Source organism: Morchella importuna (genome assembly GCF_003444635.1).
Source record: "Morchella importuna strain M04M26 chromosome Unknown Morimp01GS033, whole genome shotgun sequence".
Taxonomy (NCBI): domain Eukaryota; kingdom Fungi; phylum Ascomycota; class Pezizomycetes; order Pezizales; family Morchellaceae; genus Morchella; species Morchella importuna.
This window is the reverse complement of record NW_025763430.1, coordinates 576,270-603,769: the sequence shown is the minus strand read 5'-3', so window position 1 is coordinate 603,769 and position 27,500 is coordinate 576,270. Positions and strand designations below refer to the sequence as shown.

The 27,500-nt window shown below is 48.9% G+C and overlaps 6 protein-coding genes across 6 annotated transcripts; 3 read left to right on the top strand and 3 right to left on the bottom strand.

Moving 5' to 3' along the window:
• Nucleotides 1-3,670: 3,670 nt before the first annotated feature.
• LAJ45_09073 (uncharacterized protein) lies at nt 3,671-5,455 on the bottom strand (the record flags this gene model as incomplete). Its single annotated transcript, XM_046118619.1, has 5 exons — nt 3,671-3,902; nt 3,960-4,779; nt 4,850-5,080; nt 5,152-5,234; nt 5,367-5,455. 5 exons carry the CDS (start codon nt 5,453-5,455, stop codon nt 3,671-3,673), a joined length of 1,455 nt encoding a protein of 484 aa, XP_045968296.1.
• Nucleotides 5,456-6,800: 1,345 nt separating this feature from the next.
• Nucleotides 6,801-8,384, top strand: LAJ45_09072 (uncharacterized protein; the record flags this gene model as incomplete). Its single annotated transcript, XM_046118618.1, has 3 exons — nt 6,801-6,971; nt 7,040-7,121; nt 7,186-8,384. The coding sequence occupies 3 exons, from the start codon at nt 6,801-6,803 to the stop codon at nt 8,382-8,384; spliced, it is 1,452 nt and encodes a 483-aa protein (XP_045968295.1).
• Nucleotides 8,385-8,865: 481 nt separating this feature from the next.
• LAJ45_09071 (uncharacterized protein) lies at nt 8,866-10,087 on the top strand (the record flags this gene model as incomplete). The annotated part of the gene is made up of 5 exons (XM_046118617.1): nt 8,866-8,911; nt 8,994-9,025; nt 9,124-9,347; nt 9,430-9,706; nt 9,782-10,087. 5 exons carry the CDS (start codon nt 8,866-8,868, stop codon nt 10,085-10,087), a joined length of 885 nt encoding a protein of 294 aa, XP_045968294.1.
• Nucleotides 10,088-11,149: 1,062 nt separating this feature from the next.
• On the bottom strand, nt 11,150-12,576 carry LAJ45_09070 (uncharacterized protein; the record flags this gene model as incomplete). The annotated part of the gene is made up of 5 exons (XM_046118616.1): nt 11,150-11,509; nt 11,575-11,850; nt 11,906-11,919; nt 11,977-12,200; nt 12,335-12,576. 5 exons carry the CDS (start codon nt 12,574-12,576, stop codon nt 11,150-11,152), a joined length of 1,116 nt encoding a protein of 371 aa, XP_045968293.1.
• Nucleotides 12,577-15,846: 3,270 nt separating this feature from the next.
• Nucleotides 15,847-24,151, bottom strand: LAJ45_09069 (uncharacterized protein; the record flags this gene model as incomplete). The annotated part of the gene is made up of 10 exons (XM_046118615.1): nt 15,847-15,903; nt 15,960-16,121; nt 16,174-16,386; nt 16,462-19,125; nt 19,173-19,286; nt 19,343-20,430; nt 20,498-20,972; nt 21,163-21,572; nt 21,655-23,871; nt 23,950-24,151. The coding sequence occupies 10 exons, from the start codon at nt 24,149-24,151 to the stop codon at nt 15,847-15,849; spliced, it is 7,602 nt and encodes a 2,533-aa protein (XP_045968292.1).
• A 1,330-nt stretch (nt 24,152-25,481) lies between these two features.
• Nucleotides 25,482-27,275, top strand: LAJ45_09068 (uncharacterized protein; the record flags this gene model as incomplete). The annotated part of the gene is made up of 3 exons (XM_046118614.1): nt 25,482-25,892; nt 26,050-26,985; nt 27,042-27,275. 3 exons carry the CDS (start codon nt 25,482-25,484, stop codon nt 27,273-27,275), a joined length of 1,581 nt encoding a protein of 526 aa, XP_045968291.1.
• Nucleotides 27,276-27,500: the final 225 nt, after the last annotated feature.

Genomic DNA, 27,500 nt, shown 5'->3' with positions numbered 1-27,500 from the left:
TGGGATCAAGCAGTCGTAGAAAGGAGCGTAGCAGAAAATGGAAACCCAAGTGTTTTTGTTCGCTCCGACGGGTTTGGTAGTAGTGTCGTTATTGCAATGAAAAAGTTAGGGGGGTGGGGGATGAAAGAGGGAGGGAGGAAGCGATCCCAGGTGGAATGGCGGAAGGAGAATTGCGATGGGGCAAGCACTGGCAGGGAAGACCTGGGGGTGCTTAGATGACGATGGGGGTGCAAGTGGGAGTGGGTGCTGCACAGGGCGCTCTTCCGGTTCAATCAATTAGAGAAAAAGGTGGGACGCGGACGCGGCAGGGGCTAGTTTCACGATGAGCAGCGTAGACCCTCGAACGGCGGTAGCGACAACCACGTAGAATGGAGAGTGGTTAAGTGGGCTTTAATTGTATGGCTGTCCGTGTGGCTTGAATGCAACAATGGATCTGCTTTTGAAAGTGCTAGAGACAAGGGCTGAAAATCGTGAGCTTCAAGTGTTGCAATTAATTATTACTTGTTAGGGGATGAAGGGGTGGGTGGAAATGGCAACTAGAGATGACGGTGTGTGTGTGGAGGAAGTGTGAATAGAGGTGAGGAATAGAAATGTGGGAGGAGAGTTCCTTTAGAAGTAGGCAGGCGGAGTATTATGGAAACAGAATTGAGATGAGTGGTGGAGGGGAGGGGAGTATGTATGTATGATATGTGATGTGTTTGGCACGTTTGGTACGCCGCAAAAAGAGCAGACGAGTGGGTCTACCATGCAATAAAAAAAGTAAGATCTTAATAGGAAAGAGAAGGAGATGATGTGCATGTATGGCGAAGGGATTGCTTGCTTTACTAGCCTTCCCACTTCAAAGGACTGGAAACATGAGGTACGAGTGGGGGAATCATGAGCCTTGCTCTGGATATGTAGACTGGAGATGAGGCAATCGTACTGGGGAGGGGGGCAGTGAGGCTGTACCTAGATGTGTATTATTGACTGGTGGAACAGTGTGTGTGTGCTTACACTACTAACTACTAGTAGTACCAGCTAGTAATAAATTTCGGTTCCCAAAGGAAGAATAAAAAAAAAGAAAAGAACACCCAGAAGTGGATTCGCTGCAACAAAAGAGGAATTGGAAGGTCGATAGGAAGACGGAAAGCGTAAATTGAACGGTAGACCAGCCGATCTGGGGAGTAGAGCTTATCCTTCCCGGCTCACTAGTAACAATAAGAAAAAAAAATAAACCAGGAGGCCACCCTATATATGAAGTATATATATATCACGGGTATGCTGCTTCTCCCTCTCGCATAAAGAACGACGTGAGATGGAAGAATCAATATCCCTGATATTATCTCTCTCTAATATCTAAATTCGCGTTCCTTTACCTGAAGGGAAGAAAGAAAGAAAGAAACGGCTTTTTCGTCAATTAAACAGAAAGTCGAGTATGCGAATGTAGAAGTGGTGAGTCCTGCTCCGGGTTACCGCCTAAATACGGCGAGAACGCACTGCAAAGAGGCGAAGATACTTGACAAGAACACTAGTATCTGCGGCGTAAGTACCCTTCCCTCTATCTTGTGAGCAGTGCCTCTCTTTATATTCCCCCCCAGATCTGCAAATGAGGGCGCTCTGCCAGGCCCAAAAGCGTTACTTTGGGTGTTCTTTTTCCATCATCGCTACCCGCCGCCGCAGATGATGCGCTGTGTGTAAATTTAGTAGCAAATCAGAGCGAGCGCCTGTCACCATGTACTTCAGATCTCCTTCCACCCGGCTCATTGTTCCTGTGGCTAAAAACGTGTACATATCTTTACGATTGCCGAGTCTTGAAACGAAGAAGACGAATCCTTTTCCCCTCTTTTCTTTTTTCTTTCCTCCTCCACCCCCCCCAAACAAGAATTGGCGAGATGTCGGGGGTGTTATCCCAGATTGCTGCTTTGCCAGAAATGCGGTCTTATTTTCGATCCCCATCCCCAAAGTACCATTATCTGGCGCTGCATGGTGATAACATACAGTACATGTACATGGGCCTAGCTCGAGTGCCATTTATGCACTTCAAGTCATAAAGCATAAGAGGGTATAATTACTCATCAGTAAGCATCACAAGAGTACTCGTATTTCACTGACGTTTGTGGACGTGACTGATATTGCATGCTATATAAAAATATACTAAGCTCATGATTTTGGGTGTATGCAATAATGGCCCAGTTCAAAAACGTCAGTGAAATACGAGTAGAGTAGGTACCTCATCTAGTAGCAGTGCTTGGGCGGCACCCATAAAGCTCCTTCCTCTATTAAGCCGCCGCCGCATCCAAGTACCCTAACCCCAGACCAGACCAGACGCAGCCCTACAGCCACACACCATACAGGGTCCATCCCCATCAATATGGCTTCCGGTGGAATCAATAACAGTCATTCGGGACTGGACCCTGACATGGAGGTGCAATTTCTGAGTTTTCTTTGGGGGGATGGGGATGGGCTATGTATACCGCAAAAGTTGGAGCGTTGCACCCAGGTGTTAAATAAGATCCTGGTAAGTTTCTCTCACCAAAAACTGAAGGATTCGCCACAGTTCGAGCAAAAATTGGTGCTTTTTACATACCAGGATCTTCTCTAACGCCCGGGTGCAACGCTCCAAATCTTGCGGTAGTCAGACGAACCTTAAGTGTACCGCCAAAACTCGAAAAATTGGCTATCTCCGGCCAGGGATTATCACTCGAGTGATTGGTTGAATGGCATCGATCTGCATCAGAAGTTTCCCATACAAGTAATTTTGACCTCTGGAAGCTAGCCAATTTTTCGAGTTATGGCGGTATGTCTAAGAAACATCATACTACGGAGACGACTATGGTTGTACCTGCATATCGGATGTCTCAGGCGAGGCATGTCTGGAAGCTCCGGGATTGGCGGTGCATCCGCGAAGGTTTAGTCTGACGGACTTTACTTGATAACATTACTGGCGTCTTGATCGGCTAAAGGTTGATAGAGTGCTTGCAGACGTTAACCTTTTGGTTGACTAAAGGTAGATTTTTGTATCCATGTGGGGCAGAGGGAACCTGACAGGTACCTGTTCCGAGGATTGGGTACATGAAAAGGTTGCTTCCGTGTTCTTTCCGAGTCACTTCATGTCATTCCCCAGATCTTGTCTGGCGGCGCTATGCGGTTCTGGTGACGCTTTACGAACACCTTCACGGCTTCAATACCTCTGGAACACCACAATCATAACAACCTCTGTACCAATTCCCACCAAGCCACTATCTACGGTTCTATCTACCAATACTACATATATATAAGACGAGACCAATAAATGAGCCTAGCTAGGCTCATACACAGTTATATACTCTACCCTACTTAATGCCCTATTATCACCAATAGAATAATAACGAGAAAAGACATTACAACACAAATAACCCTACAGGGCCGAAAACAAAACGCCATAAATGATGAAAGTTATGCCGGGCATCACAAGCGAGAACAAAACGACAGTATAAAAGAACAACAATAGACAGAAAATAAAACTCACGAGAAACTCTAGCCCAGAGATGAATACGTCTCTACCCCCGATAATGAACCACCTATGAAACTCTCCCACCACCAACTACCGGTATGTAAGAACACCTGCATATCCAAAAGCCAAGCCTTACAAGTGTTCCCAGATACTGCTGATGTTCCATCAGCGCTCCACCTATAAATATTTATAATCTACTCAATGACTCGGATGTCCGAGGATATTAACACCCAGACACACGAACATAACCAGAAACCCATAGCACACGAGCGCCAGCGCCCCTCTCCTTAGCAGCCTGGTCTTCCAGTTGTCAACACTGCCGACAAACTCTCCCACCTCCTCGTCGTCCAAGTCCTCGTGGTCCTTCAGTAGCGCGTGGTGGTCAGCCTCTGGGTTCGAGATCTTCCAGTAGAAAATCCCCGGCAAGATGCTACGCTAAGTTAGTCTCGACGCTCTCGATACATGCGGTAGATGGAGAGAAACTCACAAACTAATACTGGTGCTTCCAGTGCTGCCAACGTACGCCAGTACCTTCTCCAAACTGTTCACCATGATTGCCGTCAAAAACGTCCCGATCAAAATCAGTGTCGTGATGATTGCAAATCGGCGATCGCTCATCTCAGTGCTCCTGGCAACCGGTATCATGGGTCTCCCAGCCGCACCACCTCGCGCTGGCCGCCACTTGAGCACGTTGTCCACACTAGCCCTTGCCGGATGTGCCTGCAGCGGGTAGCTAAACACCACCAAGATCACAATTGCGGCTCTGCCCACCGTGCTCGTCCACGCACCGGGATACATTGCAATGATATTCCCAGCCACATTGTCACCATACGAGAGGTATCCTGTGATTGCCACGAGCAGGTAGATGAAAGCTGCGGAACCAATCGAGCCAAAGATAACGCTCAGAGTGCTACCGTGAGAGTTGTCGCCGATCTCGTTGACAATGGAGAACATGTTCTGGTGGCAAGTGTAGGCAAAAACAATGATGGGGAAGGCGCTAAGAACATCAATGGTTGACGAGGGAATGAGGGGACGGATGGGGCCCCGATCCGAAAGTGTGTCGCCGATGATGAAGTGCGCAAGCACAAGGACAACCAGGTAGCTGATGGAGACAAGGGCAATGAAGGATGTGTACTTGAGCGAGTCCAGGCGGCGCAGAAATGACAATGGGATCACGATTAGCATGAAGGCGGTAATCCAGAAGCGACGATCCATGAGGTAGTCGATGCTGCCTGCACTCTCGTTGAAGCCGAGGATTACCTGTGGCATGAGGTCACCGATGATGATTAGGTATGATACAGCCACACCTGTCACACCATCTCGTTAGGAACCCCACGATATATATACAGCACAATACTATGGGCAGTGGGCACACACCAAAACACTTTATCGCAATCGCAGCATCAAAAACGACTGAGGCATTTGGATATGTCAACTGGCTAAGACTAAAGAAGCTCGCCGTGCCCCTCTCGACATACTTTGCGCACCGTGCCTGCAGGTACAGTCCGAAGCCACTCATACAGCCCGAGAAGACAATCACGAATACACCTAGCGTGATTCCGAACTTTGCCATCGCATGAGGCATCGCAAGAACACCGGCGCCGACAACTACAGATTTCCTTCCATGAGTCTCTTTCATTCACATGCCGGTGGCAGCTAGATTGCAGGAGGAAGCATACTGGTATTCATGAGATTGATAACACTACTTAGCCATGAGGCTTCGCCGGTAGGGAGAAGCGACTTTCCATGGCGCTGGCGTCTGCTAGCGAGTCGGGCAGGCAAAACTGTTAGCCACATGCACAAAAGGAGCACTCCATAGACAGGGTACAGCATAGACGGAGCTGACATGTATCACAACCAGGGAGCCGGGTGGGAAGAGGGATGGATGCAGTACCGTCGGCCGCCTGGAGTATCACCGGGAGTGACAGGGAGATCGTCGGTATCGTGCTGGCTTATCGATTCGTAGTTTGGCGAGGCGGGCATGGCTATGACGGCGGCAGCCCGGGCGCTACAGTTCGGTTATGGGGTGTGGGGTGTATAGTATAATTTAGGTTTAATACAGTTAATTAGTGGTGATAGCTATTGCAGTAGTGGTGGTGGTGAGGATCTGGGTAATGAATCTCACGGTGGCGAAGAAAGAGGAAGTGAGCGGCACGAACGAAAAGCAGGAACGGTCGCGTGTGGTATAGTAGGGGTATGTATGGGAACGAGCGTAGAGAAGAGAACAACAGAACAAATGTTCACAGCAGTGTCTATCTGCTGTGGTGAGACAAGATAAGATACGGAAGCGGAATGGAAGGAAGAATGGAAGGGAAGGGGGGCTGTTGGGTTATGCTGGGGTTGAGCGAAGGAAGGAAGGAAGGGAAGAAGGGGAAAGAGAGAGAGAGAGGCTGGGGTTAGTCAGTCAGGCAGTCAGTTACTCGCCAGTGGCCACGGTGACGAGTTCAGGAGTGGCAATGGTGAGATACATGCAGCCCCCCGGTCCGCCCTGTCTTGGGCTCTTGGTGGAAGGGGGAAAGAAAAAAAAGAAAAAAAACGGTTACAACGGGCTACAAGACAAGACAAGACAAAATGGAGGCTCGGCGGCAGCTGCCACACACCCGAGAGCTGTGCCGGCGGGCGGGTGATCTTGTTTAATTGTATTAATAGAAACACCGCCAAGCAGTGGGTCAGTTGATATCGTGATGCGGAAGGGGAGTCACGAGTGAGTGTGATAAATAGCTGTTGGATTTATTACATATAGGCATGTGTAGAGTAGGTGGACGTAGAAATCCTCATGGGTTCTCACTCAGGGCCGAGTAACTCGCCTGCTGTAAAGTGGTCTCACTGGTAGAGGTAGTGTCTATGGTCTAGCTAAACTGCATAAGACTTGTCATCTTTAACTGTATAAATACATGTGCTTTCGTCCTTCGTATTCTTATAGGATCGTGCATTCTATTACTTACATATAGGTACATGTATTGAGTTTTTCCCACGCCTGTTCTCCCAAGCACTGCATAATGATATCGAAAGCGGAGAGCGATGGTACTTCCAGTACATACGCAGCTATAAAGCACCCCGCAACAAGCCCCACTGCATCCGATCAAAGTGCATCTCCATCTCATTCATTCATCCGGCCGGGGTAGCATCTCAGGCCAATGACCATCTCGCATCCCAGCCCAGGGCCAGGGTTATGTACCACCCAGTGCGCCCACTTCGAAATCTTGGCACGCCGCAAAACGCAAAAACCAGCCCACAAAGCAGTGATTGATATCATTGACGAACTACGATCCACCCGCAATCCACTCATTGCCATTCACACTCACGCTCACTATTGCCGCAAGCAATCATGAACCTCGACGCAAAGCTGCTCTCGTCGCACCGCACACAGCTGACCCTGACGGCGCTCGTGTCGGGCGTGGTGGTGGGGTCCACGATCCTGGCGTTCCAGAGGGTGAACCGGTTGTCGAAGGTGAAGAACTTGAAGGACTCGATCCCGAAGAGCTCGGAGCCTGTGGCTGTATGTTTTTCTCCGTGTCAATTGTTTGATATAGTTGTGAAGAAGGTAATACCTGACACTCCCTCAAGCTCACAGACTATGGCGCTGCCGCCTCCACCGACAAAGACCGCACCCTCGCCGCCTCTGCCCTCCGCGGCGACTGGGACGAAGGTGCCTCTCCTCTACCCATCCCCCATCCCTCTCCCTCCATATTCTCACCACTAACTTCCCGCAGACCTCATCGCCGAACAGCTCTCCCGCAACGCCACCTTCCTCGGCACCCCCGGCCTCGCCGCCGTCCGCTCCTCCACCATCATCGTCGTCGTCGGCTGCGGCGGCGTCGGCTCCTGGGCCGCCACCATGCTCGTCCGCTCCGGCGTCGGCAAGATCCGCCTCATCGACTTTGACCAAGTGTCTCTCTCCTCGCTCAACCGCCACGCCGTAGCCACGCTCGCCGACGTCGGCACACCCAAAGTCCACGCACTGAAATCCCACCTCGCCGCCGTGGCGCCATGGGTCGAGATCGATGCCCGGAACGAGCTCTGGACGCTGGCCGACGCAGAGACACTCCTAGAGGGCAACCCGACCTGGGTCGTCGACGCGATCGACAACATCGCCACCAAGGTCGACCTCCTCGCCTACTGCCACTCACACGGTCTCAAAGTCATCTCCGCCATGGGCGCCGGCTGCAAGTCGGACCCCACCCGGATCCAAATCGGCGACATCTCCGAGTCGTTCGAGGACCCCCTCTCGCGCTCCACGCGCCGCCGGCTGCGGCAGAAGGGCATCACCACGGGCATCCCCACCGTGTACAGCACCGAGAAGCCCGGGCCCGGCAAGGCCGCGCTGCTACCCTTGTCAGCAGAGGAGTTTGCAAAGGGCGGCGTGGACGAGCTGGCGCCGCTGCCCGAGTTTCGGGTGCGCATACTGCCGGTGCTGGGGACCATGCCGGGGGTGTTTGGGCTGTGTGTGGCGAACCATGTCATTGCGAGCATTGCGGGGTATCCGCTGGAGTATAGCGTGGGCAAGAGTCGCGGGAAGCTGTATGAGGAGATGATTGCGCAGCTGGCGGGGCAGGAGAGTAGGCTGCGTGGGAATGTGGCCGGGCTGAGGGTGCCGCTGAGGGAGGAGGATGCGGGCTATGTGGTGGAGGAGGTGTTTAAGGGCCGCAGCGTGGTGAGCGGGTATTATACCAGACTTGTATTGACGAGGTGGGAGGCGCTGCCGGAGAAGGAAGATGGGGGTGTGTGGGGCATGGAGGAGCACCGCATTGGTATTGACGGCGTGGTGGTCATGACGAAGGATGAGGCTAAGAAGCACGAGAAGGAGGTGCTGAAGGGCCGGAAGAGCGCGGCGGACGTGTGGGGGCCGGAGGTGGTTGCCCGCGTGGAGGAGCGCAGGAAGGAGGAGGCCGAGTATGCAAAGTACCGGTAGTCGGTTCTCCTGCTCAGGATGTATAGATGAGTTATGAGTGTATGTCTCTCTTTTTCTGTTCTCTAACCAAAAGTCTTTTTTTTTTTTGTCTCCTCTTCTTCCTCCTCTTCTCTGTATGTAGCCAGCTAGATCCAGCAGCCAGTGTCTGGATATTGTATATAGAATAGCGTAGCATCTCTGTGAATACGGTCACTCCTCAGGGACACCCCCAGACACTCCTCTCTTCCAGACCTAAAATCCAGTGCACCAATCATTACCCCCACTCACCAGCTCTCACTCGGCCCCGCGTGCAGCCTCGGCACACGAACCCCCCGGTTTAGTGATCACGGGCCGGTCTCGGTCAGGGTTAGGGGTGTGTGGAGAGCTCCGTCGAGCTACAAAAAGAGCTCTCGTCCGCCGCTGCGCAACCCGGGACAGAGCTGAAATCCGCGCACCGCACCGCACAACAATCAAACCCGCCACACCCGCGCACACACACAAAATGGCACCACCGCTCATGTCGCCCGTCTGGGCGCCCAACATCTTCGGTAAGCCTCCCACGCCCACCCCGCGCACTCCCGGTCCCAACTACCCAGCCAGCCAGCTAAGCTAACCACCCCAATCCCGCAGAAGGCAAAGTCGTCCTCTGCACCGGCGGCGCCGTAAGCTCTCCCCCACCCCCCACCCCCACCCCCCACCCCCACCTCCCCCTCCCCTTGTCTCCAGCATAGCCACAGCTAACCCCCCCCCCCCCCCACAGGGCGACATCTGCTCTGCGCAAGTCAGCGCGCTCGTCGCCCTCGGCGCCAACGCCGCCATCATCGGCCGCAACCCGTCCAAGACGGACTCCCGCGCCGCCGAGATCGTAGCCCTACGTGAGGGCGCAAAGTGCATCAGCATCATCGCGGACGTGCGCGACGCCGCGGCAATGGAGCAGGCGGTGGAGCGGACAGTGAGCGAGTTGGGGAGCGTAGACTACGTCATGTATTTTCCCCTCTTCCCCGCCCTTCTCCCCCCCCCCCCCCCCCCCGGAGGATGCTAACAGTGGATGTGTGCGGAAAAACAGATGCGGCGCAGCAGGCAACTTCCTCGCAACCACCACGAACCTGTCCGCCAACGCCTTCAAGTCCGTGATGGACATCGACGTGCTCGGCTCCTACAACACCGTCAAAGCCGCGCTCGCGGAGCTGAAGCGCACGCGCGGAAAGATCATCTTTGTCAGCGCGACACTGCACTATAACGGCCTGCCCTACCAGGCGCATGTCAGCGCCGCAAAGGCGGCCATCGATGCGCTCAGCCAGGTGCTGTGTGTGGAGCTTGGGCCGCATGGGGTCACTTCAAACGTATGTCCCCACCCCCCCCCCAGGATCATTGACCCCAATTAGAAGAGAGCTAACATGACGTGCTGGTGACAACAGTGTATAGCCCCCGGCCCCATCTCCAACACGGCGGGCATGTCACGCCTCAGCCAGCCAGACGTTCTCGCGGCGTTAGCGCGCGCAATACCGCTGCAGCGCTTCGGCACCGTGAGCGAGATCGCCGACGCAACGGTGTTCCTGCTGAGCCCCGCGGGGGACTTTATCAGCGGGACGACGCTGGTTGTTGACGGCGGTGCGTGGCACCGGCAGGGCGGTGGTGGCAGCGGGGTGGAGTATCCAGAGAGTGTACTTACTGAGGGCGTGGTGGAGGGGGTGGAGGGCAGGAAGAGGGAGAGTAAATTGTAGGTTATTCTTTTTATTTGTTTACTTGCTTGCCTGAATTGTAATTGTCTATATGTTGTTTTGCAAAAATTTGGCTTTGTGGATAGGTTGCGTGAATTGTCTGCGTGAATTGCGGGTTGTTAGGTTCTAGCCATATATGGAGCCGTGGATTGGACGAGCATCTGGGCATTCCTGTAGCCGTATATTCCTGTAGCTACATGTGTGTGTTCTGGGCGGTGAAGGCTGTTATGCTATAACACGCTGCTTCTTGTCCCAGATTTTAAAAGCGCAGGTATACGGTATCGTCTACAAACCTGCAACTCGATAGTTGACCCCAGCTCCTGTAGCCAGCGCCTCACCTAACCCTGGCCTCTCTCTTCTTCAAAACACCAGTCAGTCCGGGAATAGAACACTGATTTCTAGAATAATTTGTTCGGTGTTTTCCTCCATCGAAAAGTTGCTCACATCTACACAGACCCGCTGTGGGTGGGTGGGCTGTTTGGATTGGACTGGCTTGTGGCTTGTCACTCGCACACCGGGTGATAGTTGGTGATCCTATCATATTCACAATTTACAGCTCTCTCAATCATTGCAGCGCCAGCTAACCGCCCATGAAAGCTCATCAAGTTGACCACCGTAGACCATTGGTTTTTTGCAATGAGCTACGAAATGATCAAGAGAAAAAAAAAAGAAAAAAAAAGAACCAAGCACTACCATCTCTCATACCAACTCCTGTGAAACCAGATTCAGATCAACCGCCCTATTTCCCTCAACTTTTTTTCTTCCTCCAGACATATTCTTTGGAAGCAGACTGACTAAACCCAACTACCCGAATATTATAGCAAGTAGAAAAAATCCTGCGAAAAAAAAAAGCGAAAATCAAACCCCTGCCCCACATTCGCCGGAAAACAAGAAAGGAAAAAAAAATAAAATTATAGCCCTAACCCCCACTTTTTCAAAAGCACCTAAACAACAGAGTAAAGAGAAACGACAGTATTGGTTTTTAAAAACAAAAAGACCTCTAGCAAACCGTTCCCCCAAACTCTTCTATTTTCAGCCGTTAAATTTTCACATTTCAAGTACCTCTCAATAAGCAGCAGTGGGCAAGGTCTCGGCAACGCCATTCTCCTTGGTCTCTTCTTGCTTGGCCTCCTGTGACCCCTCCTGCTGTTGCTGCTGTTGCTTCTTGGCCTCTTCGATCTCTCCCTCAATCTTCGGGTTATCGATGGCGACCTTGACAGCAATCTCTCTGTCGTTGACCATGCGGCCGTTCATTTCGCTGACGGCCTTCTTCTGCATCTCCTCAGAGGCAAGGGTGACGAAACCGAAACCACGGCCCTTGCGGGGCTCTCCGCGTAGCTGGAGTTTGCGAACCATGTAGCGGGGGATAGGACGGAGAGCAATGGTGGCACTCTCCGGATCATAGTCCGCAAAGAGCTTCAAAAGCTAGGATTGGGACACAGAGTTAGCATGTCACCCGAATATTCAACTTGTGATCAATGGCAACTAACCTCTTCCTGGGTCAGCTCATACGGCAGGTTAGCAACCATGACCTTGGTAGCACTGGGAACACCGTTCTCGGGGGGGCCTCTCCTTCTGCCCCTAAAGTTGGCATTGTCTCCCTCAGCGGAAGGCCCAGTGGGGGCAGCGGGTGCATCACCAGAGCTAGGAGCCTCAGTGGTGTTGGTAGCCTCGGTGAGAGGAAGAACATTGGCAGTGGGGGTGGTCCCCTCCTCTGCAGTAGCCTCACCGCTGGCATTATAGTTGGCACGGTTACCACCGCGAGCCTATAATCCCGGTTAGTAAACGGACCGATGATAGGTTAAAGGATTGAGTACTAACCCTGCCGCCACGTCCTCTTCCCCTGCGAGAATTCCTACCACCTCTCCTCCCACCCTGCTGCTGGTGCTCACCATCCTCCTGCTGTTGCTCGTCCGAGTGGTTGTTGTAGGCCTCCCTCTTGGAAGAGGCAGTTCCAGGCTTCTTGGCAACCTGAACGCTGACCTTCCTCTCTGAAACCTCCTTTCCGCTGAGCTCCACGATAGCACGCTCGGCTTCCTCCTTTGTCTTGAGATCGACAAAGGCATAACCGACTGGACGGCCGCTGCGTGGGTTTGTCGGGATAGATGATGATTCACTTGAGGTATGTTAGTTTATATTGGATCAAGATTTCATATCGTAACGGGTATGCATGCTTCCGGACAAGGGTAGCAGGGGAGGTGTCAAAAAAAAAAAAAAAAAAAAAAGCACAAACAGCTCGAGGGAACCTACATCTCAAACCCAGAGAAGAAAGCCCTCAGCTCTTCATCAGTGGTAGCGTAAGACAGGTTTCCGATGTAAAGTCTCCTGCCCTCAGCAGCAGAGGCAGCATGAGCAGCATCGGCAGCACTAGTCTCATCAGAGATAGTGGTGTTGGCAAGTGCATCAGTCATGTTCTCGACAGCAGTGGGAGCAGTAGCATCAACCGGGGCAGCAGCAACTGCTTCGGTGTTCTCAACGGCGTTGGTGGACATTTTTAGATTCTTTTTTTGGTTGCTTTGTGGGCTTGATTTATCAAGAAAGAAAGGTTGATGGAAGAGGTCCTTAAAAGAAGGGTTCTGCCAGAGAAAAACTGATTGAGGGGTTGGTTGGAAGAAAGTTCGTTACGACGTGGGGGATGGAACAGGGACTGTTACTGTAATTGACGGGAGAGTTGAAGACGCACTTCAAAGGAGGTTGGGAGAGGAAGGGGGGAAGGGAGAGCCTTGTTGGATTGACTGATCACTTGGTGGGGGAGTTCTTGAATTGATGACGGGGAGAGAAAAAGAGAAAGAAGAGGAGAGGGGAGAGAGCCTTTCGTTGTTAAATGTTAAAGGGGCCCTTTGCGGACACTGATGTTGCCAAGACACGTTAACGCCACTATGAGAGAGTCAAAGAACTCCCACAAAACTGCTACATGTACATAATGTAGGCATCATCGTCATCATCATTCATCACCCGGCACAGTGAATTATCCCCTGAGTGCTACAGACAGTCTACACGATTATTGGTACTCTACGCACAGTACCTGGATGCAGCCCGACTCGATATAAAGCTGTAGAACATGTCTAAGGTACCTATTCCACTCTAGAGGAGGTAGAGTAGTAGGCAAGGTCCATAAGGAAACCTGTCGGGAACGTCTCTGCAGAGCCAGCCAGTAATATCGGCCGCCTCTTTCCCACCCACCCACCCGTGTGAATGAAAATATGAATCTGAAAATGAATAGGTAGAGCATGTGTGAAGTGTGAAGTGTGCTTTGCGCATCTGTGCTATACCCATTCTACCGAGTATAATCTCTGGGCTCTGCACAGCCATAAGACCGTTCGTTACTTTGAGTAGAGTGCCTACATACTCTAGGTAGGTACTCTAGTAGGCACATTCTCTTCGGTGAGCTCTCACGCGATTTAGACACAAGCACTGAGACTGCCCACCATCTTGGTGAATGGGTACATGTAGATATCGTAGAGCCCTCTGCGCTATGCACCTGGTGAACAGGTTGCTGGATCGACCAACGTGAATAGGAAAAATTCCAGCGCCGGCTCCACCGCCGTATTCTATTTCTGCGATGAGGCTAAACTCTTAATACGCATTCTGCATGTGCCTGTTCTACGCCTGTTCTACTCTATTCCATGATATGTGGCCTCAGCTCAGCAACATTGTGCCTCCCCGTTGCGGTGCTTGCCGCCTGCACCAATCTTCAACTTGACTAACCACATATGTGTCGAGCGGAGTGCTCTAGCACCTCACAGCTCAGAGCATCCCCCGGAACTTCGGATCTACCACTGGGAATGTCTATCGTGCAGCGGCTCTAGATATCTGTTCTTTATCTGTTAACCTTCCTCATCGTTCCTGGTCGATCTTTATCGGTTTGCTCCACAAGGTTGTTTAATTTACGCTGGGGGAGCCTTTTGTTTGCTTTTAGAAGCCTGACACAGCTGTGTCACCTTAAACGAATGCTTATTTTAACCTCCCCCGTTCCATTCATTTAATTACATGGACCTTTTAGAAGCCAAAGAATGGCCACAAAACCAAACCGACCCATGATCACCTCTGAACCTGGAGTTTGATGGGATTTTGATCTTTCGATCTCAGGCATAAGAAAGGACAAGGGCGAAGAGCACCACGCGAAGGTTGCTTCGTGGCCCCGATAAATCTCTACACCTAAGCCTCAAGAGTTGCACAATCCTTCTCGTCAAGGCAGGCGAAGATAAAATTTATCTTGAAAAGCGGCAACTAATCACGGACAATGCTCACCCCCTCCATCGATTGATGACTGCCTGAGTCAAATATGGCCGATTTACCAATCCTGAACAAAAAATGTTACCCCAAGACGATAAGGGGATATCGCTATCAAATCTCACCAACCTGCCTAGTTAAAGTGCATCTCAAGTTTCTTTTCCCTTCATGAAATCTTTTGCACCTTCAAAAATGCGATATATAATGCGGCTCAGTATGAATTTGGCCAAGGGCTGGCGTGGTTTGCCTAGCTCAAGTAATGTTATGCACCTCTGGCTTGGTTCTGAACCTTCGTGATATTTGGTCAGCTAATCAGAATATATCACTTTTCAAGGCCTCAGAAAGGCGGCGGAATACCCCACTAGTATCCAGTGAGGATATTTAAGGCCTTCCACGAATCACCATGTATCACTCGGTCGTTTACCTGTAGTTATCTATTTAGGAGGTAGCACATCTTACCACCAGGGATCAGGTAAGAGGTGCGGAATTCTGATTACTTCGAAGCCATCTATGGGGTCACAAAAACCATGGACACTTAACTTTAGATTTGCGAACCGTATTTGTTTACTGGAAAGCTCGCTGGTTTCATCTCAGAGTTTATGTCTGTCAACTGCACATAGGGAGAAATAATTGAAATTTGTAGTATCTTTGCTATCCTTGCCATTGCATTATTAGGGCCTGCAGAATCGGTAGGCCTTGCTCTATCTATCAGAGTCAGGCATTCCGTCCGTCTAAGGCCGATAAGGGGGGCCACGAATAATTACTTTTTGAGCGACACGTGGGATTTTGTGAAACATCTTTGAGGGGAATTTCATCCTTGAAAAATACCTTCTATGTATGGAATTTGAGGTTTAGGCCGCCATTTCTACTTTATACAGCTTCAATAATGGACGCCTGAAGCCCGGGACCACAACTCCTGGTTATTGCAGCATCTACATGTCAGGCAGGATGTGAGACCCAAAAATCTTTCTGATACCTGTGCATTCAAGCCAAATTAGAATCAAGACAGATCATCTAAAAGTCGAGTCGCGTATTACCTCTGTCAGTCATACTTCCAGGTATATCTCAGTGCACTTGTGCCCTGAAAGTTTGGGATTGAAATTTTAACAATCCAAACACTGCCAGAAAAAAATCTGCCAGGTGCCTTGGCTGCTCTCTTATTTTATCACTATCTGCTCACGAATAGTAGGTTCTGGCCCAGATGGTTCTCCGGTTGACAAAACTGTTTACGTAAAACGGTAAATATGATCTAAATCCAATGGCTTTCTAGATTGACAACTTCATCATAACTTCTATTTATTCTCATGCGTTTCAGAAGTTATCACTAGACCTGTTACGACCAGGACGTATCAAGTAAATCCGTTTCTGAGTGAAAGTGCCTCTATCTTCACTCCCGAAAAGAGACTTTGTGTAACAATACTATACAAAGCGTTACCAAAACAAACGGGTCAGAGAAAAATAAGAAATGTTTTGAAGAAACCAACGAGCACCCATAAAAACGCCCCTTCAGAATCCCACGAGCGACACGCCTATCGAGTAAGAGCCGGTGACTGACTCCTTTGGACTAATTGACAATCCCATTCATACTAAGGGCTCGGGTTAGTCCATTTACTCTTCCCCGATACTTTTATTGGGAACTTACGACTCTCCCCTGTTCATCGCCTGAGTACACTGCTTGGGGCATTGGAAGGATTGCTGTGATACCCGCCGATACCTGTATTTCACTGTGGAATTGATTGACATGGCGCAACGTTTTCACCAAAATCAGTACAAACCGCCCGTCCCTGATTGACTTCTGCCAGATCTGAACATAGCTGTTAGTATGCAGTGCTAAGAATAAGAGAATATTGTCTCACATTAACAATACCGCGCCTATGGCCTGTAAAGAGTAGTTCACGCTCCAGCCATTCGTTCCCAAGCCCTTCGTAGAAAGCACAGCATAATATCTGGTCGTCCGGTCCATCACAGATACTTTGCGTCAAGATATGGTCGCCATTCAGAGAGTAGATGCTAACATCTGGATTTTTGCAAAGAACGATGTTCCCCGTGACATCGTTGACACTTACACACTATCATTTAATTGGATATGAATCAGTCACAATAAAGCTTGAAGTGTCAACAAGTAGGAATGAAGTTGTGCTCACTTTCACAGGAGAATCTGCTTTCAGTTGCCTCACAAAACGAAGCCTATTCAGGTCCCATACAAGAACTATGTTATCGTTGGAAGCGCTGACAAGAACACTGAACGATCTCGAAACTGCCATCGCAATTACAGGATTGACGTGACCAAAGAGACAAGCCTTCGGTTGAAGCTCGACAGACTTCGATGTTGCCTGAACCTGCCAAACTGAGATAGTGCCATCGGTTCCCGCTGTTACCAAGGTTCTGTGGTCGGCAAAAACAGCAGTTGAAATTTGACCTTGATGCAGATGCTCATGATGTCCACAAAGCTTTTTGCTCTCAAAGTGATAAAATCTAACACTTGCATCTACGAAGCCCCACTCCATGTATTTATCGTAAGATGGTGGCATATTCAATCGGAAGGCGTTTGAACAGAATACACGCTCATATTTTGACGAATGTACCAAGGCTTGAACTCGTTCATGGCTATCAAGCAATGGGAAGGGTAGTCGAATCAAAGACTCCGCGCCGACATCCAATCTCGCATGCTTATGTGTGATTTCCTCTCTTATAGGGTGCGTTCTCGTAAAGACCTGGTGAGGGGTCTGTCCAAAATTATGAATGATGCCGATAGTCGCTAGCCTCTCTACAGGGTCTTGTATGTTGTCCAGGTCGATAGCGCCATGATATGATAAATGGTGGAATACGTTTGTCGCCTCAATTGCTGCCTCTCCACGTTGCTTAAATCCAAATACTAGGTCGATCCACTCGTGGAGGTGTTGACTAACATATGGACTCTCCAACGCCTCACGATGCTTTGCGATAAAAATCTTCGGATCACCCTTTGCCCATGGTGGGAGAATGACGGAGTCGATTGCTTCGTCTGAACCTTGCTTCATGCCAAAATTGTATGAATTTGAATTAACCAAAAATTCTGGTAGGAAAAAGAACTCGGGAATAAGTTCCCGAACATCAGTCATATTGTCCTTCGAAGCTGAAGTCCAGGCTTTCTCAATGGAGTAGAAGAGTCGATCCGCGTGATCAAACTGCCCTCCTTGAAGAAGCAAATATGACTGAACAAAAGGTTGGAGACGGATAAGGTAGGAGCAAACAATCATGGCTGATGAAAAATGTGTTCCGTAATGGAAAGGAGGCGATTGTCTATCTCCAATTTCTTCAAAAGACCGATATCTCTCCCGAAACTCCCGCTGTCTTTCAGGGGTCTGTGCCCCCATTGGTTTCGAAAAGTCTCGAAAGGTTCTTGGATTTGATAGATCAAGCTCTTCGCTTGTGTAGTCCGCCAAAACCCATGGAAAAACAGGATATTGTGTGAGGTCGTTGAAGGTCCTTCCGGCCATTGTGTTGACAAGCATCAAGTAATGAAAGTTTGATATCTCGCCCTTCATCCATTTTCTTGTCGCGGGGTTCGGAGAGCTTGAAGAAAACACATTGACAAGCTTTGAGCCAAAATTAGATGTATTATCTTGAGTTTTGAGTGAGTCTATCCTCCATGCTTCTCCTGTGTAAAGTGTTGCTGAACCCCCATTGACATTTGTAGCCTTTGACAAAAGCTTCGAATGCAAGAAGTCCCGGTCTTTGACGGACATAGTAGTCAAAAGATAACTCCTGCCATCAGTAAAGAAGAGCTCCAATGCCACATCTCTGAAGAGAAATCGTCTTTTGCTGATACTGATCAAATCCTCAAATGGCCAGTGTCTTGTCTCGTGGTCACTGTTCACATTCAAAGGCTTTGGATCGTCTGCTTCCCTCCCCGAAATCATCTGAAGGTACTGATCTCTCTCATCTTTAGGCGCCTGCCAAACGTTTACAATCTCGCCGTCGGATCTTTGAAAAAAGTTGTCAATAAGATAAAGACAGTTCTTTCCAAGAATAAGAAGGCCCTCCACAGCCTCCAGTCCCACAAGCTTGGAAACATTGTGAACATATTCCACAACATCGCCGTGTTGAATGGTCCTCATAACTTTCCTGTTCTTGTCCTCCCATCCCTCGTCGTCCTCTCTTGGGTCGTCCACTAGTTCGTAATCCTCATCAAAGTCATCCTCTCCACCATCACGAGCGGGGTTGTGATGTGATTGATCCATGGAATCCGTTTCCCTGGTAGTGATGATACTAATTTCGTCATCCTCCACGGATAGTGCATGACTCCTGCTCCGGCTAGCACTTTCAGATAAACCCCCAGTAAGCCTTCTCTTTGGTTGATAATTATGCAGGTGGGCCCTCGAATCCGGTAACATACGCATTCGCATGCGATTCCTTCCTTCAGTTAAATCAAGCCTCCATTTAGTTTCTTGTCCATCATCAAGGAGTCCGCAGGGCCTCATAAGCTCTGCCTCAAGTTTAGAGTACATAGAAACGACATAACTGAGACTATCCTGTTGGTCTTGGGTTGCTCTTTGAAACTTGAGGTGTTCCGAAGCGTATATGTTGGCCATCCAATGAGTTGAGGCGGATTCATGACGACCATAAACGTCCTCGTTATTCATATCTTCCAAAATCCATTGCTTAAGCCTCTCCTTACGCTTGGCGACCCGATTCTTAGCTGTTTCTTCGCTTTTTTTATTCTCGTCTGCAACAAAAGCTTCCCAGGCCTTTGAAAGAATACCGCAAAAGAAGGCATCGAGTTCCTCTCGATGATCATCGATCCAGTACAACCATGTATCACTGTCCTAGAAAATTATCAGTATTGGTATTTAATAGGACACACATTTCTTACTAGCTCCATCAATTTCTTAAAACCTGATGATAGCTGCTTATGATCCACACTCTTGGCTTGGCTCAATAATGCTGAGGTTTCTGTCGGTTTCTGCACGAGAACAATTCGCAACATCTATAATTAAGGTTAGATCAGTCAGACTTGGGGAGGAGCTTATTGAATACACTTACATTAACAGCCGCAAGTTTGATGTCCTCTCTCTGACCAATAAGCCGCGTGTACAGCAAATAGCATATAAGCCGTGTAAAGTCTCCATCTGTATTATCAGGCGAAAATATGACTGCTTGCCAGTACATAATCTTTCCAAGAAAGTCGACCACTAGCTTTGCATCCGACTTTGGGTCCTCGAGCTCCGAGAGCCTGAAAAGAACTAGACGTGAAACAACAGTTCTCAGGCTTGTTACCGTTTGGCTGCAGAGACGAACACTCTTTTTCTTTGCTATTTCGGGCCGTTGAAGATATTCTAAGACGGTTCCGACGAAATCTAGTAATGCTTCAGCGCCGTTCAAAAACCAACCTTCATAAACACAATCTGTAACATGGAGTGTGAATCTCCCGATATTCGTCAAGACCCTAGGCTCACACAGCAGCGCCATGTTGAAGCTTAGGGAATTTGTTAGGTGGTTCAGGGTATTTCTAAGCAAATAGGTTTCGAAGTAGATTTGATGCTCCTGAAACCCTGGTGGAATCTTTGTGTTCAATCCAAATCCAGCAAACTCCCTCCTTTCCAAAACTAAGTCTGCAAACACTCCCATAACAAGTTCCAGTAAGCTCTCTACAACTGAATTCGTAACTGCCAATGATGTCGCTACCCTCCCATTGACATTCAGCCCTGTGCCGATAGCTGGTGATAGGCGTGCCATGGATGGTGAAAATGCAGTGGGCTCCGAGGTCACCAAAATAAAGCTGGATCCTCTCCTCAATCTTTCAGATCTGGGTGCAGTTGGGCTGGGGGGCTCATCCACTGTCATTGTCCTAACTATCGGGGGTGCAGTATTCGATGATAGGGGTCTGATCACAACATCCCCACCGTCGAACGTCAATGCTGAGTCTTTCGAATTGAGCTCTGTTTCAGCGCTAACATGATCTGAACTGCAAACAACCGGGAAAAGTATCCCGAATAATTCTTGTACATATGTGGAGTTGGCGCAATACTCGCGGAAACCTGGACAAGTGGAGTGTAGGTTCGAAAGGAATTGTATGATGGTTTGAAGCATCGTCGCTAACTCTCCCAGTCGCTTTTCTGATGTTTTTGGGGCTTGAATTGGTAATTAGACTGTTAGTAGATATACATACTACTTACAGACTTAATGGAGCATCCTTACCTTGCGGAGAAGATAAAGAGATTGACCTTCGTCTCACTGGTGGAGTGGGTAGTAATTTACCATCCTCCTCCTTGCTCAGGTCATTTACCTCTTTATTATTGTCTTCACCTTGATCAGAGACGATAGTTCCCACACCAGCTCTCAACATTCCCGCGATTACTGGTAAAACCTCTGGATAGATCACCCTCGCCTTTCCTCCATCCGAAAACAATTCTAAAAGGCTGTACAAACCCAGAGGTTTCGAAATATCGACTTTGGCTACATCCTTTCCGAATAGAATCGAAAAACAGATCGGCCATAGAGGCGCTACGTTCCACCACCTTTTTAATCTATTTCGCATAATAACAAAGCCACCGGTTTTTGAGGCGAACTTTGTAACATAGCTACCTCCATGAACGACTAGAAGTCTTGCCAAGATTTTCGCTCCCAGAAGTACAACCTTGGGTTCGTTCTCTGCCAATAGGTAGAGCAGCCACTAGGAGCCAGTAATATTAGTAAAGAAGCAATGGTATTGTTTCTAGCCAGGTACGACACAGTAATGCTACAGAAAGGTCTGACCACCCTCTTGAAATCAGGTGCCTGAAGCTTCCTGATGATTATGAAGGGTCATGTTCCACAACAAGATAAACCAAAAAGAAAGCACAGGTTAGGAGTAGAGTTTATACCTTATTGGTTACCGTCCTCGCAAATTTCTTCAGGTTTCCTGTGCTGTTTCCATCTTCAAAAAGTAGGTCTTGATACATCTCGAGAACCATAACACCAATCTGCTGTCGGGTAAATCCATCCACACTCAAGTCGTTGACAACCTTGACGGGGGGTGCTAAGTTGCCACTCCCGGAGGGACTCGACCCAAGTGTACCTTGCCGTCGAAGCTGTACGTTACTTTTCTTGACTTTCAAGGGGCGGGCTGGATTGTTCTTGTGGAGAGAATAGGTTATAAACAAAGCCAAAGATCGGAGAACATCCGCAGACATATTAGTTTTTATGAGAGCCTTGAACGCAGTCATAAAGTCAGGAAGAATTTCGCGGGAAAACATTTCACCCTTCAGTGCAAACATAAGTTTCTTGACAATCCCTTAATAGAGTCATGATTCCGGATCAGCTTCTACCGTATCGCAAAAGGAATTCAATTTCGACGAAAATAAAGAATGACTTACTCATACGGAATAGCCTCTTTGAATTGAAATGATGGTACTTGCTCCCGTGACAGAAGGTTACAAACTGCGAAAAATACTCCCTTTGCGTTTCGATATCTGCTTTCCTCCACATATCAAAATCAACCAGTAGTATTCTATACGCAAGTGGGTTGACAATGAAGCTCTCCTCTGGAGCCTCACGTCGGAACCCAACAAAGTCCAAAACAATGTGCAGCAATTCTTTCCCCACTACACCTTTCCCTTCTTTATTGCGTATAAGATTTCCAAGAATCGCGAAGCCATTATCTCTTTCCATAGCTTCGCTATTTCTCCAGGACACTTTGGTGATTTCAAATAATATCTCAACCGCTCTGCACACCTGCTTTGGCGTCACCGCAACCTCAACCATTTTCAACCCAACTGCTGCTGCACCCCCAATTCTCCATGATGCATCATCTAGTGATTGGGGCACAACAACAATGGGCTCTCCTGTCATTATTGCGACTCCATAAGAAAGACACAGTGCTTCGTTAATTGAAGGTACTGCACCATTTATAGCCACCGCCCCAGCACGAGTTAAGGATTGAAGGTTCTTCGCGGCCTCCCTAGAGAGTGATTTTACAAGTTGGGATTCGTCGATATTATTGTGATCCTTGTCATCGAGAACTTGAGATGCAGATATATTCAGTAAGACCTTGACTTCGGGTAGGATAGCTGATGCCCTGTGTCTTATTGCGGAGATAATATCGCTTTTTTCTTCCTTCCCAGGATGCATGAGTTCATTTCTCATATTTAACGCAGCAGATGCTTCGTATGTCTGAAAAGATCCCAATGTATCCTGAAAGTTTCCATAATACCGAGGACCAAGTCGAAAATGTACAGCAATCAAGTCATCGGAGAGGGTATCCTCAAACAAATGAGCTGTCCCCAAGCTCCATTTTGAGGAAACAACGCCTCTTCCAATACGAGGGGATAAATCCGAGGGTGTGCCGAGGAAGACCTGAACAGGTGTTGTCGAGGTGGGTGGAGGTTGGGGGTATGTAGCTTTGACTTGTTCTACAAATTCACCATCTATATAAAGCGCAGCCTTAGATGCTGAAGTTGCTCGGCCGCGTCGGTGAACAAGTGAGATATGATACCATCTCTTTGACTCAAAAACCGTCGATTTAAACCTAACGCTTGCCCTTGGGGATGCAACAGAAGTCTGCAAAATGAATTTCCGAGTGTCCTGCTCTATATACGCCAGAACGAAACAGCGCTGGGTTGAATCGAAAACCCCAAAGAGTGTTGTGTGCATGGAAGAGTCAAAAGCATCGATACACACCCACGCAGAAAATGTATATCCATTCGTTTGGGTAGGGGGGAATGTTCGACCGAGTGAAGAAAGCTCCATGGATGCGAACCCATGAAGCGAAAGATCAAACTGGATATGTGGTGGCCCACGAGAAGTTTTTATCGCTTCCAGAAGAAAATCAGAAACAGGTTCTTCACTCATTGCTTTCCGGTAGAGAAATTTGGCATCGCTTAAATGGTTGATCCCGAGTTGAATCAAATACTGTGCAAACTCTACCAGAACAATACGCTCGTCGCAAGGGATCGATTTATCCCACAATCTGGGGAGTATAGAAGTCAATATACCAGTCGAGTGCATAGCGACTAAGTTAAACTTGCTACAGCAAGCGATGGAAAGCAATGCCTGCAAAACCACAACGGTGGTGATAGTCGAATCCTCCGTTTGAGCCATGGCCATTTGGAAGCTGAGGACCAAAGGAATTATCTCCGCATTCATCAAGATATCTTTACTCCCAAAGTTCCCTTTCACCTTTTCTCTGGCAGATTCCATTTCACTGCCATGCTTGTCTGTGGCTTTGCCCGTAATCTTGCCTGTTTTCTTGGTATCCCCCATACCTCTTTTCACGGAAACCACCAAACTCGATAACGTTGAATCGTCCATCCCGAACGCTAGAAGCAACCCAAACAAATGATCTGGGGCCTCAGTGGGTAGTCCAGTTGCTGCGAGGCCTTGCTCTAGGCTATCCCACCCAATCTTTCTCGCAAAAAATCGCTTGTTACCTGGATGATCCAACAAGGCTTCAGAAATCACACCGAAAAGGCATTTAATCAGCTCTATAAAATGGTTTTTTTCTTCGTCTGTTCGGTTGGTAGAGTTGTAAAAACCGGAGCACGAATGAAGTGCAGATATAAGATAGTTGAAACCTCCCAAGGCTCTAAAGGTATCTATAGCGGGGTTGAGTCCAGGTCAGTGCGCTGGAATGGCGGGGGCGTTATATACTGAGAATGATGGAGAAAACAAGCCTTTAGCTTCTGGGGAGTCCACAAGTATACGCTTTATCAAAGAAAGCCATTGCAACCGCACAAGTATGTCTGGGTCCGAGGCAGAGGCCTCGAGCGAGTCGAGGAGAGGCTTGATCTCGGCAATGAGTCTAGGTTTTGTAGACGCAGCAGAAGAGACTCGACGCCGTGCATAGGAAGAAGTCTGGGTAGAAGAAGAAGCCATATTTGAAGCCAGAGAAGTTTTAAGTGTAGAATTATATTCAGGGCATGAGGTCTAACTGCAATGTTAAGGATTCTGTGATGGAAAAGACTAAACACACCGGGAAAGAACAGCGACAAGATGATGAATTGAAACGAAGCGAATATTTGACGCAGTGCAAGAAGGAATGTATTTGCTTGACGATGATTCAAAGTGGAAAAGAGATATGTGCGGGTACAAGGTGGTTTTGGTGGGGGACGGGGGATCGCGATGTTGTTGAAGCTAGGTAGATGATGCGGTGTTGCTGAGCCTCCGCTACACCAAAAGCCATCATCTCGTTTCGTTTCGTTTACAGCTAGGGCTTACTCGAAACATTCCTCAACAAAGTAACACACAACCACCCCCCCCTCAAACCTTGCTCGCTTCGTATCATCGACTTCATTTACAGAGCCGAGAACGAGGCTATACTAGATAATGTACCTATACGGCGGCTTTTTTTCATTTAGGAATACGAGGACATCTAGATACTTTGTGTCTAGAACTGTACTGTACTTGTACTCATGTTTACCGTTTTGGGCTTCAGGGTTTAGTGTGACAGACCGCTCACTCGCGTCATTCGAAAGCTCCAGTTATTACAACGTAGAACAGAAGATGTATCTATGATACATCGGGTACATCTCGGAACTGTTACATAGCTCCAGGTACATGTAGGTACTCGGGGCAGGCAAAAAGCACCGGACAATGCAAGTTTTGTCTCTGGGCTTCTTTTGCAGTAGTTCACGCCTAGCACGCGCGCCCATTGGTGAACCAAAAACCTACATTGTCCGGTACTTTTTACCTGCCCCGAGTACATGTATCCAAAGGACTGTAAGGACATGCCGAATGGGTCAAATGGCCCAAATTCACATTATTTCAAAAACGCGTCGGGGCGTTGCAGCTACAGCAAATAGCGCTACATAAAAAGGTAGAATAGATAGGCAGATAGGCAGTAAGATAACACTATCAACACACACGCTTAGACTGCACGGAGGAGCCGGGTTCTTGTCTCCGTAAGTTAAACGGAAGATCTCACGGGGTTGATAGCCACCACAGGGGTGCGAGCGAGAGACAGTGATGACTATGCAAGTCCGAGACGAGTCGCAATGCTTGGCGCCAATGAGCCTGTCGTCGCCAGCCCCCGGAGCAGCACATCCAAAGCTCTTTATCTTCCCCCAGATCCCACTTCCTCTCTCCTCTTCCTTCCATTCCTCTTCACCTCACTACCACTGACATTCCTCTTTGCATACCACATCTACATATCCCCTATCCATTTTACACTAGAACCCACTCTTTCCAAACAACTCATTTGCCCATCATGAAGCTCTCCGCCAACTTCGCTGTTCTCCTTGCTTCCATTTCTGTCACTATCGCTTCCCCAATCTACGATGCTACGGTTGTGAACAAGGACTCTGCTCCACTATTGTCCTCTGCTTCGGCAGCCGACCATGAGATCCCCAACAACTACATTGTTGTTTTCAAGAAGGATGTCGGTGATGAGGTCGTCAGTGCCCACCACAGCTGGGTGGCTGACATCCATGAGGCATCTGTCGCTTCGCTCAGGAAGCGAAGTCAGGTTCCCCTCATGGAGCACTCCAATAATGTTGATGTCCTTGATGTTGATTCCTTGACTGGATTGAAGCACACCTACAACATTTCTGGCGGTCTTGCTGGATACTCTGGTGCCTTCGACGACTCTGTTCTCGAGGAGATCCGAAAACACCCTGCTGTAAGCTCCCATCTCCTTTCTCCTCATCGCCCCGGTTACCCCGGAGCTTATCTAGCGGGTGTGTCATACGTTCACCGGAACACGTGCACGTGATCGCATCGCTTAGCGCCGGGTCGCCCCCACACATTTACAATCAGCTAACGTTTTGTATCTCTAGGTCGCCTATGTTGAGAAGGATTCCATGGTCTACGCTCTCGAGGAGGCCCCTGCGACAGAGCACGGCGCCCCCTGGGGTCTAGCCCGTATTTCCCACCAGAAGGCCCTAGACTTTGGCACGTTCAACAAGTACATCCATCAGGCTCATGGTGGTGAGGGTGTTGACGTTTACGTCATTGACACCGGTACCAACGTTGACCACGTTGATTTTGAGGGTCGTGCCCACTGGGGAAAGACCATCCCTAACGGTGACTCTGATCAGGATGGTAACGGCCACGGTACTCACTGCTCTGGTACCGTCGGTGGAAAGAAGTACGGTGTTGCTAAGAAAGCCACTATCTACGCCGTCAAAGTCCTTCGTTCTAACGGGTCTGGCACGATGTCCGATGTTGTAAAGGGTGTTGAATGGGCCGCTGAGGCTCACTTGAAGAAAGTCTCGTCTTCCAAGAAGGATAAGAACTTCAAGGGTTCCGCAGCCAACATGTCTCTCGGTGGTGGAAAGTCCCCTGCCCTTGACCAGGCTGTCAATGGTGCTGTTGGCCTCGGTTTGAACTTCGCTGTTGCCGCCGGAAACGACAACGCTGATGCCTGTGACTACTCTCCTGCTGCCGCCGCAAAGGCTGTCACCGTTGGTGCTTCTACCCTTGGTGACGAGCGGGCTTACTTCTCCAACTACGGAAAGTGCGTTGACATCTTTGCCCCTGGTTTGAACATCCAGTCTACCTGGATTGGAAGCAAGACTGCTGTCAACACCATTTCTGGTACCTCAATGGCCTCACCCCACATTGCCGGTCTCTTGGCCTACTTCCTTTCTCTCCAGCCCAAGTCAGGCTCAGGATACGCTGTTGAGAGCCTTTCACCAGCTGAGCTCAAGAAGAAGATGATCGCAATTGCTTCTGAAGGTGTTCTCTCTGGTATTCCCAGCGACACCCCTAACGTAAGTTTTGACATCCGATTATTATTATTTGAACCATAAACTGACATGACTCTCAGCTTCTCGCGTGGAACGGTGGTGGATCTGGAAACCTCTCTGAGATCTTTGATGGTGAGAGGTATCGCCAGGGTTCAACTTCCAAGCCCTCTAGAATCGTTGAGGATGTCTCAGACATCACCAATGAGGTTCTCTCTGGAGCTGAGGCGTTCTTAGAGGAATTCGAGGACAAGATGCTTGAGGATGTCAGGTCTGCATTTGCGAAGGCTAAGAAGGCTCTTGGCCACAACGCTTAAGCAGCGACAATTCTTTGAGATTGCGTTTCTTTAAATGTTTATCTCTCCCTTTTTCATGTTACCAGTCTGCTAGTATAGTAAAGCTGTTGGTTAGGCAATGCGGTTATTTTCGTTGGGGTTTCTTTCATCGTTTTGTTACAATTTTATTCAGGTAATGCGGGATGGTTTGGTACTGTACTTTTTTTTTCCTCTGATGCATTCTGTTCTGTTTTGTATTTTACACTC